General features: G+C 39.7%; 2 protein-coding genes across 14 annotated transcripts in view; one reads left to right on the forward strand and one right to left on the reverse strand.

Moving 5' to 3' along the window:
- LOC109467803 (cell surface glycoprotein 1-like) overlaps window positions 1–14,638 on the reverse strand; it is a 29,224-nt gene extending 14,586 nt beyond the window's left edge. For 8 of the 13 annotated variants that reach the window (XM_019765859.1, XM_019765858.1, XM_019765856.1 and 5 more), the window contains exons 1-8: window positions 14,439–14,638; window positions 7,210–7,378; window positions 5,714–5,885; window positions 5,186–5,315; window positions 4,628–4,753; window positions 4,238–4,288; window positions 3,669–3,765; window positions 3,042–3,163 (exon numbers count right to left, since the gene is read on the reverse strand). In XM_019765859.1, coding sequence (XP_019621418.1) covers window positions 3,042–3,163; window positions 3,669–3,765; window positions 4,238–4,288; window positions 4,628–4,753; window positions 5,186–5,315; window positions 5,714–5,885; window positions 7,210–7,357 — 846 coding nt within the window. In that variant the 5' untranslated portion in view covers window positions 7,358–7,378; window positions 14,439–14,638. Of the gene's footprint in view, window positions 1–684; window positions 751–1,352; window positions 1,405–3,041; window positions 3,164–3,668; window positions 3,766–4,237; window positions 4,289–4,627; window positions 4,754–5,185; window positions 5,316–5,713; window positions 5,886–7,209; window positions 7,379–13,742; window positions 13,934–14,438 lie in introns of those variants that run through there. The other 5 variants (XM_019765863.1, XM_019765861.1, XM_019765867.1 and 2 more) reach the window with 3 other exon arrangements.
- Window positions 14,639–15,752: 1,114 nt separating this feature from the next.
- Window positions 15,753–17,475, forward strand: part of LOC109467807 (DNA ligase 1-like) — an 18,752-nt gene continuing 17,029 nt past the window's right edge. Inside the window, exon 1 of the mRNA XM_019765870.1 lies at window positions 15,753–17,407. Within this exon, the coding sequence (XP_019621429.1) occupies window positions 16,041–17,407 (1,367 nt within the window). The 5' untranslated portion in view covers window positions 15,753–16,040. The remainder of the gene's footprint in view (window positions 17,408–17,475) is intronic.

Genomic DNA, 17,475 nt, shown 5'->3' on the forward strand with positions numbered 1-17,475 from the left:
AGAAACAACTGCGGGAGGGCCACCATTTTCTGTCTCATCCTGAGACACTGAGGTTCTTGGAGAGTTATAATTCCCTGAAAGACCAACATGTTGCCAAACACTGTTATGCTACACGTCCATGTCAAACTCCATTGTAATGTCATGTCTTGTCAGCAGGGCTAGCCCTTTGCAATAGCCACAGGCTAGTTGGGCAGCCCTGACGTGCGTGCTGAACAGCCAAAACAGTTAATAAACACTGAATTATCAAAGCAGTTTTCAGTCTTTTCAATCCATTCATCTGACAAACATTGTTTGCAAAAAAAATTGCCCAATCACTAATGTCTGTTGATCCTTGGCATTATCTTGTTTTCACTTCAGTGAGCGATTGATTGACTGGGAGTATTGCTCAGATGTTTTGTTTTGATTAGAAAGATTAATGCATTTACAATGTAATTTCAGGAGATTCAAGCCAATACAGCAACTCTAGTACCCGCAATGGGGAAAAGTCTAGTCTAGAGAAATCTCTCACTCTATCATAACCTACGAGAGCAAAGCTGACTTACATGACTATACAATAACGTGCTGTTTACAGTGCATAAATCTGGTAAATTTATCATGATAACATTATGTATCCTATGTTTCTCAAGGTGCTTGAAGAGCCTGTGCTTGTGCAGGAATGAAGAGGAAGAGGAAAAGATGGAGCACCTGTACGGGGAGGTTTAGGGGGTGGTTCTGTGTCAGCAGGTGTCACCGGAGGTTCAGGTGAGTCAGCTGTACAAAACAGACAGCCCGACGCATGCAATCAACAAGAGAAACAAACAAACAAACAAATACTCCAACTGAAGAGCTTGGACAGGGCTTAAACAATAATAAATAGATTGAATGCATCTTACTCATTACATACTGCTACAAACTACATTGAGAGACTATGATATAGATCTAAAACAAAAGTCAACCTATCTACTTCTAAGTCATCCACAAAGCCAAACAGGGAAACACTCCTTCAACATGATTCTAACCGCCCTATTACACCTCCACAAGTCTTTTGGACAGGAACAACAGATTGAGTTAAGTCTGCATTTGGTAAACATACTTCTGGATCTCTACCGTAAAAGGTAAGATCTTTCTAAATTGTGACATACTGTTTTAATTAAATAACACTGGAACTCTGAATTTTTCTTTAAGTAACACACATGAATGTTCAAAGACTGAGCAACTATAGAAAAATATTATTTCTTGATAATAACCAGACTAAGTATTACTAAGTACTTGATACATGTATGTGGAATACTTAGTGACAATGTCATATTGAAGGTAAATCTGTAGGTTGTATTAATGTCTGCTGAACCAAAATAACAGAGTGCTAACATTACCTGTCCTGTGATTCTCTGACATCTTGGGAAGGTCTGGTGTTGTGCTGGGACTCTAGAAAAAAAAAAGAACACAGACTCAGGTTTCACTTCTTGCACTGTGACGTTCCACGAAATTCAGTTTCATGCATGTCTGATTAGCCACCAAACGCCGGGACTTGATTGGCTCTTCAGATCAAAGTGCAAGACACGAGTACAGACATGCAACATTCATGTAGATTGTAAAATTCATGAATTTTACTGGAGTGACGTCAATGCAGTTGGTAAGATGCAATGTCATCATCGTCTGTGCCACATCTACACTTTGGGGCAGTATACAGACAACAGATTTTTGCTGTAAATTCATTTACTTTTGTCGTTGTTTCTACTGCGTTTTGAATAAACTATTGAAACTTTTGGTACAATAGTCATTCAACATGATCTTACTGTCACCATGAAAGCTCTGCAAAAATAAAACCGCCACAAATGTTTCAAGATTTACAGTTTTACAGTCATGTGATTATGACATAACTGAAATTTGTCGGGTTGACTCTTAATTCTAGGTTCAACCACACATGACCGGCATGGCAGCTGTGTGATGTACACATAGATATCATGAATCAAATGCTTGGTGGGACAATTTGCCTACAGGGCATTATAAGTATACAGATGATACATGTAACTCCCCATGGGAGATAAGATGCCACACAGCCTTCCTTTGGTGATCCGTCATACTTGTCTGTCACCGATGTCTTAATTATTAAATGTGTGTAATAATATGGATGAAGATAATAAACTAAGGCACATTTGAACAAAGGTAATTTAACTAGAAACGCGTATCATAAAGCTTTAATCTCCTGCAAAAAATTCTTAGCTTCAAGAATGTCAAGTATGGAAAATATTTCAAGACGTGGCAAAATTGGCAAAAACATGTTACTAAAAGTCACAGAAATGGGTATGCTATGGGTATGGGTTACAAACCTTCAGAGAGTACATTTCTGTAAAAAAAAGCTGGAAAAACCCCAAACTTCTAGATACACTTGAATGTATAAACTCAGTAAGGATGGATACAAAATCTGCAGTATTCCATATTCTCAAAGCTGCACCTGGGGCCATTGCTGCTAATCTGGGGTCAGCTGAGGTCATGTGAAATGTCATCCAGAGTCCCTTGTGCGCGTGCCTTGTTTGCAAGGACAGTGGATGACAATCCAATACACAATAATCATTGCACAATATTGCACAAATATGTAGCATTCGAAAATCAAAGTGTTTTGACACAATTTACTTTCCAGTCTTTATAACAAGTGAATACATGCATGCAGGTTCTCTGTACAGGCACCAGCAAATTTGCCTATGTTTGTGAAATATGAAAAAAAGCAATTAAATGAAAAAAGCACCACAGCTTAATCTAAATACTACCATTCCAACAGGTGCTACTCCGTCCAATAGCCTGCATGAAGCTGTGTGAACAGCAACTGTTACAGCTGGATTTTTGTAGCTGAAGCAGGGCTTGAAATCCTTTTTTCTGCATACCTGCAGCTAACATTGAAAATTACCTGCACCAGACAGGTTTTACCTGCACCAACCTGTATATGCAGGTGGTATTTTGAGCCCTGCGAAGGTTTATTAGATGCCATACAGGCTACACCAAAATGACCAATAGTCATGTTTCTATATCTGGTGTCACATCACATTGCATACTACATGACCCACCTTTCCGACTCCTCTGGTCCTGCTGGAGGCTTTTCTGAGCTTGGGAGCGACGGACAGTTTGTGTTTAGCAGCCTGGTTACTGAGGTGTGTCGGCGAGGCCGGAATCGCATCAAGGTCAACGTCTGGGAGGGAACCAACACATCAGAAGTCAATCTACTTTATTCCTGATTACTGTTGAGTATATTACTAGAAGCTATGCTTAACTGGCATTGAGTCCTTAGAATTAACTTTTTTTAAAGAGTTTTTTGTCAATCCAGGGCCAAAAATTGGGTGGTCATCATAAGCAGTCAAAGAAGATTATCATCTAACTTAAAGGCATTTTAGAATTTTAATATTGAATAATACATTTGCTGCTTAATGGGGTAGAAATTTACAGCTAGATGAGCAAGATACTATAATTTTTCATCTTGAATAAGCACATCTTTTGATGCAACAGTAGGTGATAATTTTCATAAGAATACGTTCAAACCTTTTCTAGAGTTGACCTTTGTGTTAAAATATTTAATCACCGACCTAACAGCAAAAGAACAGCACTTAAATTTTGTACATCACAAATACTGATGTTAGTTCTGTTTTATACCGGTAAGAAACCAGAAAACAGTAAAATAACGAGAGCCTTGCACCTACCTCCTGTGCTGCCCAGATCTGCCGATACACTGGTGCCTTGTCTGGCTTGATGTTTTTCTCTCTGCCCTAATTGGTCTGGTGCCATGGCAATGCCGGGCTGGGGAAAACACAAAAATACCAAAAACGGGCATCGTTGGAAGGCAGAGTGTGTTGAATTATCCAACCTAACGTACAGGTAAACCTTACTTTCAACATTTGCGACTGTATATACTCAAAGTAGATTCAATAAAATGTGACTGAATCAATACATATCACAAAAACTTTTTTGGCATTGATAAATAAGTGGTAAGTACTGTTTGTTGTTCTATACAGAAACCTGCAATTATGAATCTGTACCTGTTAATAGCACTTTGATTTGTCACATGAAACTAACAGTTAATATGTTTTAACAGAAAAACAACAGGAATGGGATGATGTTCACTTTTTCTTTACTGCACAATTAGCCTATGACACAATGTCCTACAGAGGTCTATAGACTATAGAATCACATATTTAGAATCTTGTAGAACCACGAAGGAAGCTGGTGAAAACTATTACTGTGTGACAATGATACATTGTATAATACTTACCTCATCTCCTACACTTTCTAAACTTTCTTCACTGTGTCTTTTCATTCCATTCTGTTAAAAAGAAGGATTAAAACTGTATTCACTCCAATGAAACCAAGAAATTGGCATATTTGTTAACTAATATCAATGATACAAGATCTAATCCAAAAATGAAGGGAGAACGAGAGCCATATCTAGTCTAGTGCAAAGTTTTTCAAACCTTAGGTCAAACATATATGGAAAATGTATTTACCATAATCAATAATAAGTTTTTGGCCTCTGTGAGGTATCAAGGCTGTTATACTGGAAGAAGACGTGTATTTTTTTATCTTGGACAAAATTTTTAAAATAAATGTACATGATGTACTTTACCAAGTTGACACATGAACTTTCATTGTAAGTTTAGCACACCTGTGTACTGTGTTCATTGATGACGTCTGCCATGGTAACTATCGTGTCAGGACTGCGGGGAAGGCACTCGTCTGAGCTGGCCCCGTCCTCACTTCGACGGGACTTAAGCTTGGCTGATAATTCACTCTGGAACAAACCAACGTTCAGCAAACTTCACTCAACTTCAATGGCAATGACAATTGTAAGTAGCAAATTAAACTACATGTCTCATAAGAAAATCCCCTACTGAATAGCAAAGTTCTTTGATCACAACCATTTATTTTTTACGAGCCGACATTTCAATGACATCTTCATCAGGGCAATTGTGACTTGTTTGCTGTGCACTGACGCTAGATGTTACTTGATGCATAGTGCACTAAAGGTGTTACATGGTTCACAGTGCACTGTTACTTGGTTCACAGTGCATTTCAGCTAGTTTTTACTGTTATCATGTGAACAGCTCTAATTTTTGGTGCACAAGAGTGCATATGCACCTTTGTACCCTGCTATATCATACATGGGCAGATTTGAAAGTTGTGATCAGTGATTGCAAGCTGTCAGCACAGTCTGGTTCCGTACCTGGAAGTTTTGCGAGGGGAGGTGGTCGACCGAAGCGGCCATGTCACCCTTCTCAAGGGGCTTCGCTTGTACGTTCCCAGGAGAGAACACACTGTCTGCCGACATGCTGCGGCTGGCCAACGCCTTGTTACTGGAAATAGGAATAAAGAACTTTAAGATAATGCATCATCCTTTCAAAATCCTGTCAAAATCACCTCCCACCCACCATGCAACCAAAGCAATTAGGACAAATGCCCATACATGTACCTCAGCCACCCAAAGCAATATTTCCGTACTTGGCACTGAAATTGTTGAACTAGCATAGCCAAATCACGTCAGAAATCAAATCTGAAAGTTCTGCTGCAGTACCACAACAAGCCACTAGGGAGCCCAAGATCTCTATCAAATCATTTTGACACCTACCCACCTATAAAGATTCATGACAACCCATCCATAGCTTCTTGAGTTATCATGCTAAACCACACATGCAGGCAAACACACACACACTACCAAAAACATAACCTCCGGCAAAGGTCAACTAAGCCTGACCTGACATCTTCCTCCTGGTCTGTCTCCACCACCTGTAGCAGTGCACCTGTAGACTTGGACACAGGTTTGGCTGACAGCAGGGCGGGGTCATCGCCTGACTTTTTTCTCCCCTTCTTGATCCCCAGGATCTTTCGTATAGACTTCAGTGGACGGAACTTTTTTCTCTTGACATCTGACAAGTCAGAGAAACAAAAACCTTATTCAGTACTAAATGACTACACTGCTACAGCATACTTACCTGCTTTATTTGTACAGTACAGATGCTATATCATAGATAGTGACCATGGAGCAAAAGGGAATTATTACTTTATACAAAATGCCCTAATCAAGGAAAATGTTTTTCATTAGTATCTACTTTATCTATCTTGACCATTACACCTTGTTTTTCTCCCAACATCCTCTCTTTAGCCATTTTGACTAATACATGTACTACAGGAAATAAATCCAAAACAATCAAACCAAAGGTTACAGTGATCCCTGACCTTACCTCCCCTAACACACCTGAAGTATGCCGCCCTGTTTGCACAGTGTTACAGGTGCTGATATATATCATATTTGACCACCACATAGAAGGGCACGCCTTTGTTATCAGTGAACAGGGAGGAACTAGTGATCATTGCAACAGGTCCTGAAGAGAGGAATTCTGGCTAGATTAGATAAATGAGGGAGGGAACATATACCTGAGGGAAGGATTGCTTTAATGGTCAATTCAACTCATAGTCAGAAAGTGTTGCTAGTATTATCAATGTTTCATATATGGATAAAATTCTAGTATACCTAAACAAGAAGTAATCTTTAGGAAAAAAACACAGGATAGCAGGTTAATTTCTCAATCATTGTAGACAACTATGCTGTGATGATGATCTAATGTTTCAGCCTACATTGTCCCAAGGAGGTCCACACAGAACAATTATTTACATGTTAACCATTACACATGAGCATGTTCAGACATGGGTGTATGTAGAACAAAGTTCATCATCCTTGACACAACATAAACATTACCACAGATTGTGGGCAAAAGGCAGGGACATCTGCTATCTTTCTTTACTAGCTTTGAAATCAATTCAGGTTAATATTTGAGATTATTAATTGTCAGAGGGCTAGCTTCGTCATATGTACAGTGTATGTACATAATTGTATACATGTCTATACAAGCTATTCCTTTGCTGTGACCTGTACTTAACACAGAGCATGGTAAGATATATGTGTGTACAATAATGGTCGGCATTCATTAACATTGGTTGATCTCCACCCTACAACAAAGTGACAGAATCTGTCAATGATTACATGTCTGCATAATATAAGTTTTTCTGTCAGCAACAAAAGTTGACAACTCTTGAAACCTAAGTCCTATGATGACAATGTTTTTTCATATGATGATATGAATTCCAGGTAGACATCAGAAACACCTTCACGGCTCCAATATTACCTACACTAATTACAACCTATACATGCATGTAGTATTTTGAGCCCGGTTTTAGTGTGTTATTTCTTACCATGTGTGTTGCCAGCATCTGTGCCGTCCACCACACCGTCTGTTACTACCAGTACTTCTGCTTCTGCCTCTGCTTTAGCCTCCGCTCCAGCCTCCGTCACGGCCTCTGCTCCATCTGTCTTAGCTTCAACTGCTCCTTCTGCAGACATGGCTGTGTACCAGGCTAACACCTACACATGGACATATAAACTTATCTTTAAAACAATCCAGCTATATGGTGTCATAAGATTTCAATATCAAGTAAGCTTGATAATATTATATTGCTATTTCCTCTATCAGCTTTGTATGTCTACGTTTAGCACTGTGCGTGCTTACTTACTTGCTTACTTCTGTATATACAAATGGATTATCAATACAAAGTGTATTGATCTATAGGGCAGTAAAGTGCAGATTATTTTGTTTGCTTTTACATCATGTTTGTACACCAAGAATTGATTACATTGTTGTAGGTTTTCAGAAAAAAATATTCAGTATATCTCGAGTAATAATATTAACTACTACTATTCACAAGATAGTATGCTGTACGTGAATACATACTACATGTAGTTAACTGTACATAGTTAAAGCTACAAATTATCTAGTACATATTCACATACAAATATGTAGCAATTTCCCCTTATACAATATCTCCCAGGAAGATATAGGATATACTCCCTCCCTCAAGCAGATGAAAGAAGAGATATCATTTACAACATTCTATTACAAGTGGCAGTCAACTTCATCAAAACAACATTTTTTGTACCAACCTATATTCCATTCTCTTCTAACAACCAGTTACAACATGTGCCCTATTCATGTACATAAAAGAAATCCATACGAAGTGTGAGTGACCTGACCCATAAAAGAAACAGGACACCCACTCCCACCCGATGTGAAACTCTTAACACCATTCCATTCCGGGGTGCTCACCTCTTGGTAGCAGGTCGGGTATAATTAAGGTGAGAGTACGAGAGAGCCGAGTGTAACAGAACCTCCTGAGCTGCTCTCACGATGATTAAGGTGAAGAGAAATACCCGAGTATCACCTTCAAATAGAACAGGTGTTACTGTGACTCTTAAGCTTTCTTTAACCTTTAAGGCTAGGCGGAGAAAAGTCCTTCTAAAAGGATTTTCCCGCTGAGAATAAGCTCTGACTTCTCCCCCACAGAGAGAGTAACCTTCTAAAGCTCAGCTAACTGCATCTACTAGTTCGGCATAAAGTGTATGCCGTGTGTAGATAGCAAGAAATAAGTCCTTATGTAAAAGCTATAAAGCAATGTGCAAGCTTTGTGAAACAATTAAACAGTTCTACAACATAAGAAAAATTGGACTCACCGGAATTACATTATGTAAACTATTAGTGTGTATCAAATTCAAAATGTTCTGATACTTTGTGAGTTCTAGCCAAGTACAAATGTAGATATTACCTATTCAAGACTCCCCTGATAATAAGTCGCATAAGCTACGCAACTATTAACATGCATTCAGAAATGCGAGAAGCACCTACCAAAAAAAGAAGACAAGTCTTTGGGTATAAGAAGCTCTCCTCTGCTATGTCTTGTCCAAGCTTTGTCCAAAAGGGGAAATGAATCACAATCACCTGTCTGTTTCAGAGGAAACCTTCTTAGACATTCCAGCAATTCCTTATCACCTGACAAAGTCTTTGTCCTGACAGCAGGTTGATAAAAAGGGTAAGGTGAGCTTCAGTTCAGCTTGTCTTGCAGACTGTGTGCAGGACACACCTGTTTACTGTCAGGGTCAAATACACAGTAAATTTATGTAGAATGCATGCATATTGGTCGGACACAGCATCTGTGCCAAAAATCGTCTGTTTAGGGGGAACTCTCTCAGACATTTCTGGCATTTTTTCCTGCTACAAAATCAGGAAGAAGAAGTAAAGACAAGGATGTGTTGTCAGCATGACTGATTTGTTTGTGGTTGTTTCAAAAACAAACCCAACATGTATTCAGCATAAGATCAGCCAAAAAAGTACAACAATCCAAGTCCCCACTAACCTCTTTGAACAATCTAAAAAGTGTAAGTTAACAAACTGGGGCATGAAATTTAGCATGTATACTACACAAAATCAGTCATTGATAAAAATTAATACAGTACAATGCCTTTTCCAAATCAAGTCTTATGAGGGTTCATAGAATGAAGAATTTTGTTAACTTTGATAAAACTGTCAAATATGCTAAACTGAAAAACAGCTGAATGTGATATTCCAATGTACCAAAGGGAGTTTCAGGTAGGTATAGTCCTTTTTAAAGTGTAACTGTGATAACTTTGGCATTTTGTCAACAAACATCAAAGTAGCTAACCATACAGGCAGGAACATTGCTACCAGTCTAGAAAAATGGCCCAGTGACACAACTTCTGTACTGGAAAATTCACTTAGAGCACAGCTTTGTTTGGTTTGCTGCTTTCTCCCTGGTAACGGCAGCAAAGCTGGACAAACATCTGCACTGTTTTAGTCACGATAAAAGCAAGAGTGTCCCCAGTGCAGGGATGTAATCTGGGTTAACATCTTAAAACAACCTTTGCACAGTTTTTGTTGGCCACAATCAAGGTACTCAACACAGGATATGACCTATGGAGGTCTTTGCAGCAATCTTGACTACAAATTGCCTATACTACACATACACATACATTTAGTTCAACATCTTTGTTCTTATTATAACAGTGTGTTTAGCACTTCTTCTAGCTGGAAACACATGTAACAACCTGTGAAAAAGCAACTTGAAATACCATTGGCAAGTTTCTTAAGTTACACATCATCATCATCATTACACAGCAGTAATGTTAATACATCTGTACTAGCATTCTCCTACCATTGTGTAACCACCTACTGATCAAAATATATACAGTATGCCACATTTTCTGCATGATTATTCAGTTAAACTCTAAAGTTTCATGCAGGCTGAAACATCACACAGTTTACTGACTCTGACCCCTCCCCCTTCTGTCCTTGTACACTACAACAAAAGATCAAGGCAAGCTTTATTAAAAAATAGACTTTAGTCACGTCCCTGTTAGGAAGCTTTATCACAGCTCAAACTGCTTTATTCTGCATACCTGCACTGGTTAATGAAAATTACCTGCACTAGACAAATTTTAACCTGCACTGCTCAGAACTTTGGAAGTATGGATCATACAAAAACTACTCAGAAACCATTGACACTATTTCCTCTACAGTCTACATTCAAAATGTAGGTGGTAATGTTACCAGTCAATACACAAATAAAAATCCACAGACACTTCACATACTGTAAACCCATGCCAAAATAGATGCGGGTGCAAGATAGGTGCAGGTAGACCTCAGTTCTATCTGCTCTAACCTGCATATGCAGGTGGCATTTCCAGCCCTGTTTTATTGATCCAAGCATCATATCAGGTCTAACAAGTTCCCTCCCCCCTCATCAGCCTACTGGGGAGGTGGTAATGCCCCCTATTAGCTGGTAAGTGAGCATGTAATTCAAGCCACATTGCTGGTCCTTGGACATTGTCCCTAGTGGGGTTCTCACTCTTGTACACATTTTCAAGCCTGCTAAGTGGTCTCAACAGTTTTGTCTTCTACAATTTTCACAGAGGAAAACAAGTTGTATAAGTCTGTAACATTGTTACATTAAAACAAAGATGCATGTTTTATGATAAAGACATCAAGTAGATATAGTAAAACTAGAATCTTTTAAGTGTTGGATAAGGTTTGTTTATGTCACTAAATATTACATGTTGAGTAATGATGCAATGAAAACACATTGTGCCATAGCGTACATTTTATAGGCAGACAAAAATCTATAAAATCAATCCATTTTGTACTTCTCTTTGCCTTTTATTTCATCCATTGTTTCCTGAGTTGACACTTTATTTTGTACCTTCAGTAGTGAAACAGATACAAAGTATTTGAGGAAACTGTTACTTGTAAATCAATATGGTTTGATCACAGAAAGACAGGGATCATGTAAAAAAATTTAAAATTGTATTGAATGGAAAATATACTAATAATAGTATATATTTGCAGTATGCATGGCTACACTAAATTTTCCCTCAAACTTTGACCCGCATTGAATTTCATTGTAAATATACAACACCACCAACATAATGGCTCTTTCCCCAACGTTGAATGCTAGAAAAGAAACATCACGTTAGAATTCCACAGTGACATTGTTAAAGTCAAGAGCAATGTGTACACAAATATGAACCTCCTTACAGCTCACACTCCTGGGGTTAGGAAAACAACTTGTGTTTCAACAGGGTTCTATTTGGGGAGTTGTGATTTGAGAAAGAAACCAGCTGTAGGCATAAATGTTGGGTGGCTAGCCTACTTTTTTAATGGTTGACAACTAGATATTTACACTGTAAACCCACATTTAGGCTTGACACTTGCATAAATACTTTACACTCTTCTCCATATCAGGAAGAATCAATGAAACTGCTACTTTCCAACCTGTTCGCAAAATATATTACCAATGTGATGGATCACTATTGATTGGTCCCCTTCTATGATTTTACTCCTGTATGTTAATCAATTTTGCAATATTTGCAATAAATATTCCATGATGTCAACCTTTTACGGCATATTCTCTATGGTTGATATCATAAACATTTGGCAGTTGATATTCATGATAAATGACAGTAAACATATAATTTATAGTTGCCAATATTACAATTACTCAGGAGATCATTGCAAAAAATAAAGCCTGCCCCCCCCTCATATATTACAATGTATATTCTCATTTTTAACTACATTATTTTTTTTTGTACAGTTCACGCAAGTGTGGAAAATATTATTCAAATTTCCGTTATAACATGAGAGAAACAAATTGTATTTGACAGTACTAAAGTACGTTTGAAAGATAATAACGCTAATGGATTACTACAGGAACAGTACTAGTCTTGCCATGGAAAAGGTAGATGATTCATAAAAAATTCATCAAAGGAGTCAGTCTGGTTCACTGGGCGATGTTAAACATGTGATGATGGTGGATTTCATGGTTAACATTCACTTCACTACAGTCATGCATACTATCAAATATACTTGGATGAACACCCTGTCAGAGGAATATGAATATTGTCATATATTCAGAAACACACTTTCTGCTGCCATACTGAGGACCTCCATTGCACAACAATTGTACATCAGGGTTGGACAAGTCCCATTGCCCACTTGCCCAGGGCAAGTAAAAGCACTGTTCGGGCAAGTAAATATCCCCCAGTACTTGCCCGATTGGGCAAGTACATTTTTTGGATGCAAAGTTTTAGCCCCAGCAGTATTTCAACCAAGTTTTAAACAATTTTGATAAATAAAGCATCCAACATTATAAACTCTTTCTGCTAGTAAAATGCATAGAAATGTGTCGTATTTTGGGCAAGTAAAAAGTTGGTTCGGGCAAGTGGAAATGACCATGTACTTGCCCGATAAGGCAAGTGGATTTTTGAAAACTTGTCCAACCCTGTACATGGTACAATGTATGCCATCACAACTTATGTGAACATCTAATACTGATAGTATGTATATCAGAGATTTTATTGAAGTTTACTGTTCTCTTTCCAAGCTTCCTAAACAATGTACGAATTAGATATTCTTGGCCAAATTGAAGAAGAAAATTTGGTACAGGATACAGTACTGAAGTCCCTCACAACATTCAACTATTAGTAACATACATGTAGTAATAATTTCCTCCGTTTTACTTATATTTAAGGATCTGTAGTATCCTTGGAAATCTTTCAAAATTCTTCTAAGCAATTTCTTTTTCTTCACTCTAAACTCCAGGGCTCAAGACACCATTTTCTTAGTGCCCAAGAATCAGGACTGGGGGGCCGGCAAGAAAAGTACCTGAAACACTATACTGTAAGCCACAGGTGAACAACCAAATTATCTCGACACCAACTGCCAGACTAAAGTGCCCAACAATGGGAGGATAAACCAAACTGTTAGCTGAAGCACCCGTTCATTCACTCTCTGTCCTCTTCTTCTTTCAGAAAATTGATGCAGTCAAGCCAGGCTGCGAAAAGCTACTGTCAATCTAAACACCCTAACAATGGAAACTGTGTTTACATGCAGGGAGGGAACAGTGTGGGCGAGGTGTTTAGTAGGTATGCAAACTATTTTTGTTCATACACAAAGTAGCTAAACTGACGGAAACAGAGGAATGGCAGGGAAACAGTATTCCAGTCTAATAAATCATTACCTACAGTATTGATATTATAAAAGGCCTGACAAAGCCAACAATGTACAATGTACATGGTGCACAGTGTATTAAACTAACTACTGTGTAGTTGATACCTTGAGAAATATTAGAACTTCTCATTTATGAATCCATGGTTATAATGTTGTGACCGTTACACTGCCACCTTACAGTACAGTTGGTAAGAAAGTGATCTTAAAAGCTCATCTTTCACACTAGGCTCTCTTTGTTCACTGAACACACAATCACACCTCAGTACAGATTATTCACACCTGTGACTAGGTGATGACGGGCTACCTGGCCTGTCCTACCAGATCTAAAATCACAACGAGACATTCTATACAGAGGTTTGAGACATTGAACATTACCTGTGAGGCCACACCTGTAGAAACACACCTGTGCAGGTACAATTCACACCTGTAAGCAGGTGAGAACAGCCTACCTCACCTGTCCTAGGTTTGTCAACATTCTAAGGGATGCATTTTATACTTAAGTATACATGAATAGTTCAGTTATTGACCTGGGACATTAACCTGTCAGACAGACCACACCTATAGATACACACCTGCCTGGAGTTGGGAAACTTAATTTGCATAAACATGTTTCCAGCCCAAATATGGCCATACATCGGTGTGGGGGGGACTAAGGTAGTACAGAATGAATCATTTATAAACATGTAAAAGTGTGATTAAAAAGAAGAATGTCAGGAACTTGGCTGTGTAGTTCAGACTAACCGCTGTGAGAGGCACTGAACAGAAGCAAGTGACCCAGAACCGTTGACTAAAATGGCAGCGAGTAACGTGAAATTTGGTAACATCACGACGCATAAACTTGTTTCTGTTGGACTCCGACAGAGGCCAGCGACTTATAACAACCTCTGAACAGCCCACAATCAAAACAAACGCCCCTCCACGTTCCTACCCCTCCCGCAACACACACGATAGAGCGAACTACGAGCAGAGCACGCCACAAAAACTCACCTCAACATGACCCAGAAATCGCAAAAAAAACTAGCGGTGCTCCCTCCATACTGACAAATTGTTTCCGATACACAAGCTTCTTACCTGTACTTTTCGTGAAATTTCCCGGCCGTCGGGCTATCTGAGGAAAGCTCGCCCCCTCCACGGGCAGTAGCTGCACTCTGACTCGCAGGCAAAGTTCTGCAAATAAGTAACAAAGTCTGTAAACATGGGCGCAGGACCGCTATGTACAACAGTGGACACTTTATACACTGCACACCTTTTCCCTACGGACTCTATCACCTCATTAGCATATGCAAATGTACAAACTTGGTAGCGCCCATTTGGAGGGGTGGTGGTAAATTTCTATTCTACAACAAAATCCAATGGGTTGCGGAAAAAAGAGAAATTGGCGAAATAGGAATCAATCATGCGCCAGAGCCTAAGTGGTTCCTGGGTTGCCAATGTGTAACTCTTTAGAGTCACACAAGGGCGCTTTTAATAGTCATCTGAGCTTGTCGAACATGGGCTAAAAAGCGACCCTATTTGAAAAAAAATTATTATTGCAGGTAATCTATAAAGGAAATGTTAAATTTCTGGACTAAATCGTCTTTGTGTGTAGTAAACATCCATTTTCTGATTGGTCCCCGGTAGATTTCGAGTACTTGTTAGAGCAATTTTGAATAGATGATTGCCCGATCGTTGCTAGAAATCGATATTGTTTGCGACAAAAAGAGGGAAATCAAATCTTGGGACAGCATTTTATAAGCAATATACTGTCTTTCATAGATTCTACCAGGACTGCAAATGAATAGGCAACGCTATCAAATACTAGTAACTTTACATGTACCATTTACGAGTAGCTAGAATCACTTGTTTGATGCAGCTACTCAAAGCTCCGCCAGAGGACGCAAATGTATACGCAAGCTAACCACCTGTTGCGTGAACTAGAGGCTAACGGGCTCTGAAAAGTAATGCTAGTATAGCCTCAACCAGGCTTCAGAAATCGAAAGCGCCTGCAAAGAGTAGAAATTGGCCAAATAGACAGATAACATTTCAAGGGAGTTGCTCCGTTAAAGTGGCAATTTACTCGTTAGCTGACCAACTCCTCTATCCAATCTTTGGCCAATTCTTGGCCAATTTCTGCACTTTCCAGCCACTTCCTGAAGCCTGGTAAAGGCTAATATTAGTATACAATGACCTCTTCAGTGCCTGGAACAAAGCGTCACCAGTATAAGTCACGCCCCAAATAACCCCTGCAACCTCTGATCCTGATGACTTAATTGTTTGATTCGTCAATATGTGATGTGGCATGCGCTATTGTCGCCTCACTATTAGCTAACGCCACATCGCGTCATGTTTGCGCAAGTTTGTGGACACAGAGAGTGTGTCATGTCTGGGGTTAGAGGTTACCTGGGGACCGTTTGAAAGGGAGAAGAAGTTAAATATTAGCCACATTTTGGCGGGCCTCGTCCTAGGTCAACTGTTCCTCCACCTGTCGTGTTGGGAGGGCGGATATTTTCTGGAGCACAAAATACACCACTTTCTGCAGCTGCACGACGTTTTCCCCGAGCTAAAGTGTTGTCTCTGGTTGCAGTTTATACAGGGAGGTACCCCTAAAGGCCTTGAGTGGGATAACAGAGCATCGCAGCTGCAAAATCTGAGGTAAAAGGGACGTTGTAAGCAACAGGACATTGGCAAAACAAGATGGAAGCCTCGGAGATGAGTGAAAAACCCCTGGTTGAGGGGAGCGCCGCAGCAAAGGAAGACGTCAAGGAGAAGTTTGAGACAGAGGAGAGTGCTGAGGTCAGCCCAGAGGAGAAAATGAGGGGAGAGATTGAAGCACTCCTGGAGAAAACTAGCGGAGAGATCGAAAAACTCGAAGAGGAGAAACAAAAGAGAGGTATTAAAGAAGAAGGGAGTGAAACGGAGAAGAAACCACTGATAAGTGAGGAAGGCGAGGAGAAGGCAGCCGAAGAAGAGACGTGGGCGACTCTGAAGGAAAAGGAACCCGAAGAGCCACCGAAATCACCCGAAGTACTTCCCGAAAACATCACGATGGAAGTTTCGGAGCTCTACGACCCCGACGGCTCGCCAGTGGAGAAAGAAAGCCCCTCCTTCTTATGGCAGTCGGAAGATCAGCTGTGGGAGGAAGTTCCACCCGCCGAAGGAGCCGACGACAAGGACAAGGAAAAACCTGGAGACAAGAAGAAAGACAAGAAGAAGACGAAGGAGGAGAAAGATAAAGAAAAGGAGAAGAAGAAAAAGGAGAAAGAGGAGAAGATGAAAGAAAAGAAGGAAAAGGACGAAAAGGCCAAGCAAGAAAAGAAAGAGAGAGATGAAAAGGCAAAGAAAGAAAAGAAGGAAAAAGATGAAAAAGCAAAGAAAGAAAAGAAGGAGAAAGACGAGAAAGCGAAGAAAGAAAAGAAGGAAAAGGACGAGAAAGCGAAGAAGGAAAAGAAGGAGAAAGAAGAGAAAGCTAAGAAAGAAAAGAAGGAGAAAGATGAAAAGGCTTCAGCAGAAAAGAAGGAAAAAGACGAAAAAGCTGCAAAAGAAAAGAAAGAAAAGGACGAAAAAGCTGCAGCAGAAAAGAAGGAAAAGGACGAAAAAGCCGCTAAGGAGAAGAAAGAACGAGATGAAAAGGCCAAGAAAGAAAAGGATGAGAAGGTAGCCAAAGAGAAGGAACGGAAAGAACTGGCTGCGAAAGAAAAAGAAGAAAAGGCTGCAAAAGAAAAGGAGGAGAAAGCTGCCAAAGCCAAGCAAGAAAAAGAAGAGAAGCTGAAGCAAAAGGAGGAAGAGGAAGCTGAGAAGGATGAACAACAGATAGAAGTAGAGACAAAGGCAGTGGAGGAAGAGAAAGAGAAGCTGATGCCAAAGGAAAAAGAAGCTGCCACAGATCCAGATGCGATCGAAATTCTCGCAGAAGAAGGTTTGATACCGGCCGAGAGGAGAAAGCCAGACGGAATTTGGGAGGAGAACAAGAAGGTGATCATCCTCGGTATCGTGGCGTTCGTGTTGGTGGTCATCATCACCATCGCTATCGTGGTGCCTCTCACACAGGGAAGACCTTACAGGTAAGGAGAGATCATGTGATTCTAACTGAATAGTATTAGAGGTAAGGAGAATGGAGCGTGTGTGTGTG

This window comes from Branchiostoma belcheri, unplaced genomic scaffold (genome assembly GCF_001625305.1).
Source record: "Branchiostoma belcheri isolate BF01 breed outbred unplaced genomic scaffold, Haploidv18h27 scaffold19, whole genome shotgun sequence".
Classification (NCBI taxonomy): Eukaryota; Metazoa; Chordata; class Leptocardii; order Amphioxiformes; family Branchiostomatidae; genus Branchiostoma; species Branchiostoma belcheri.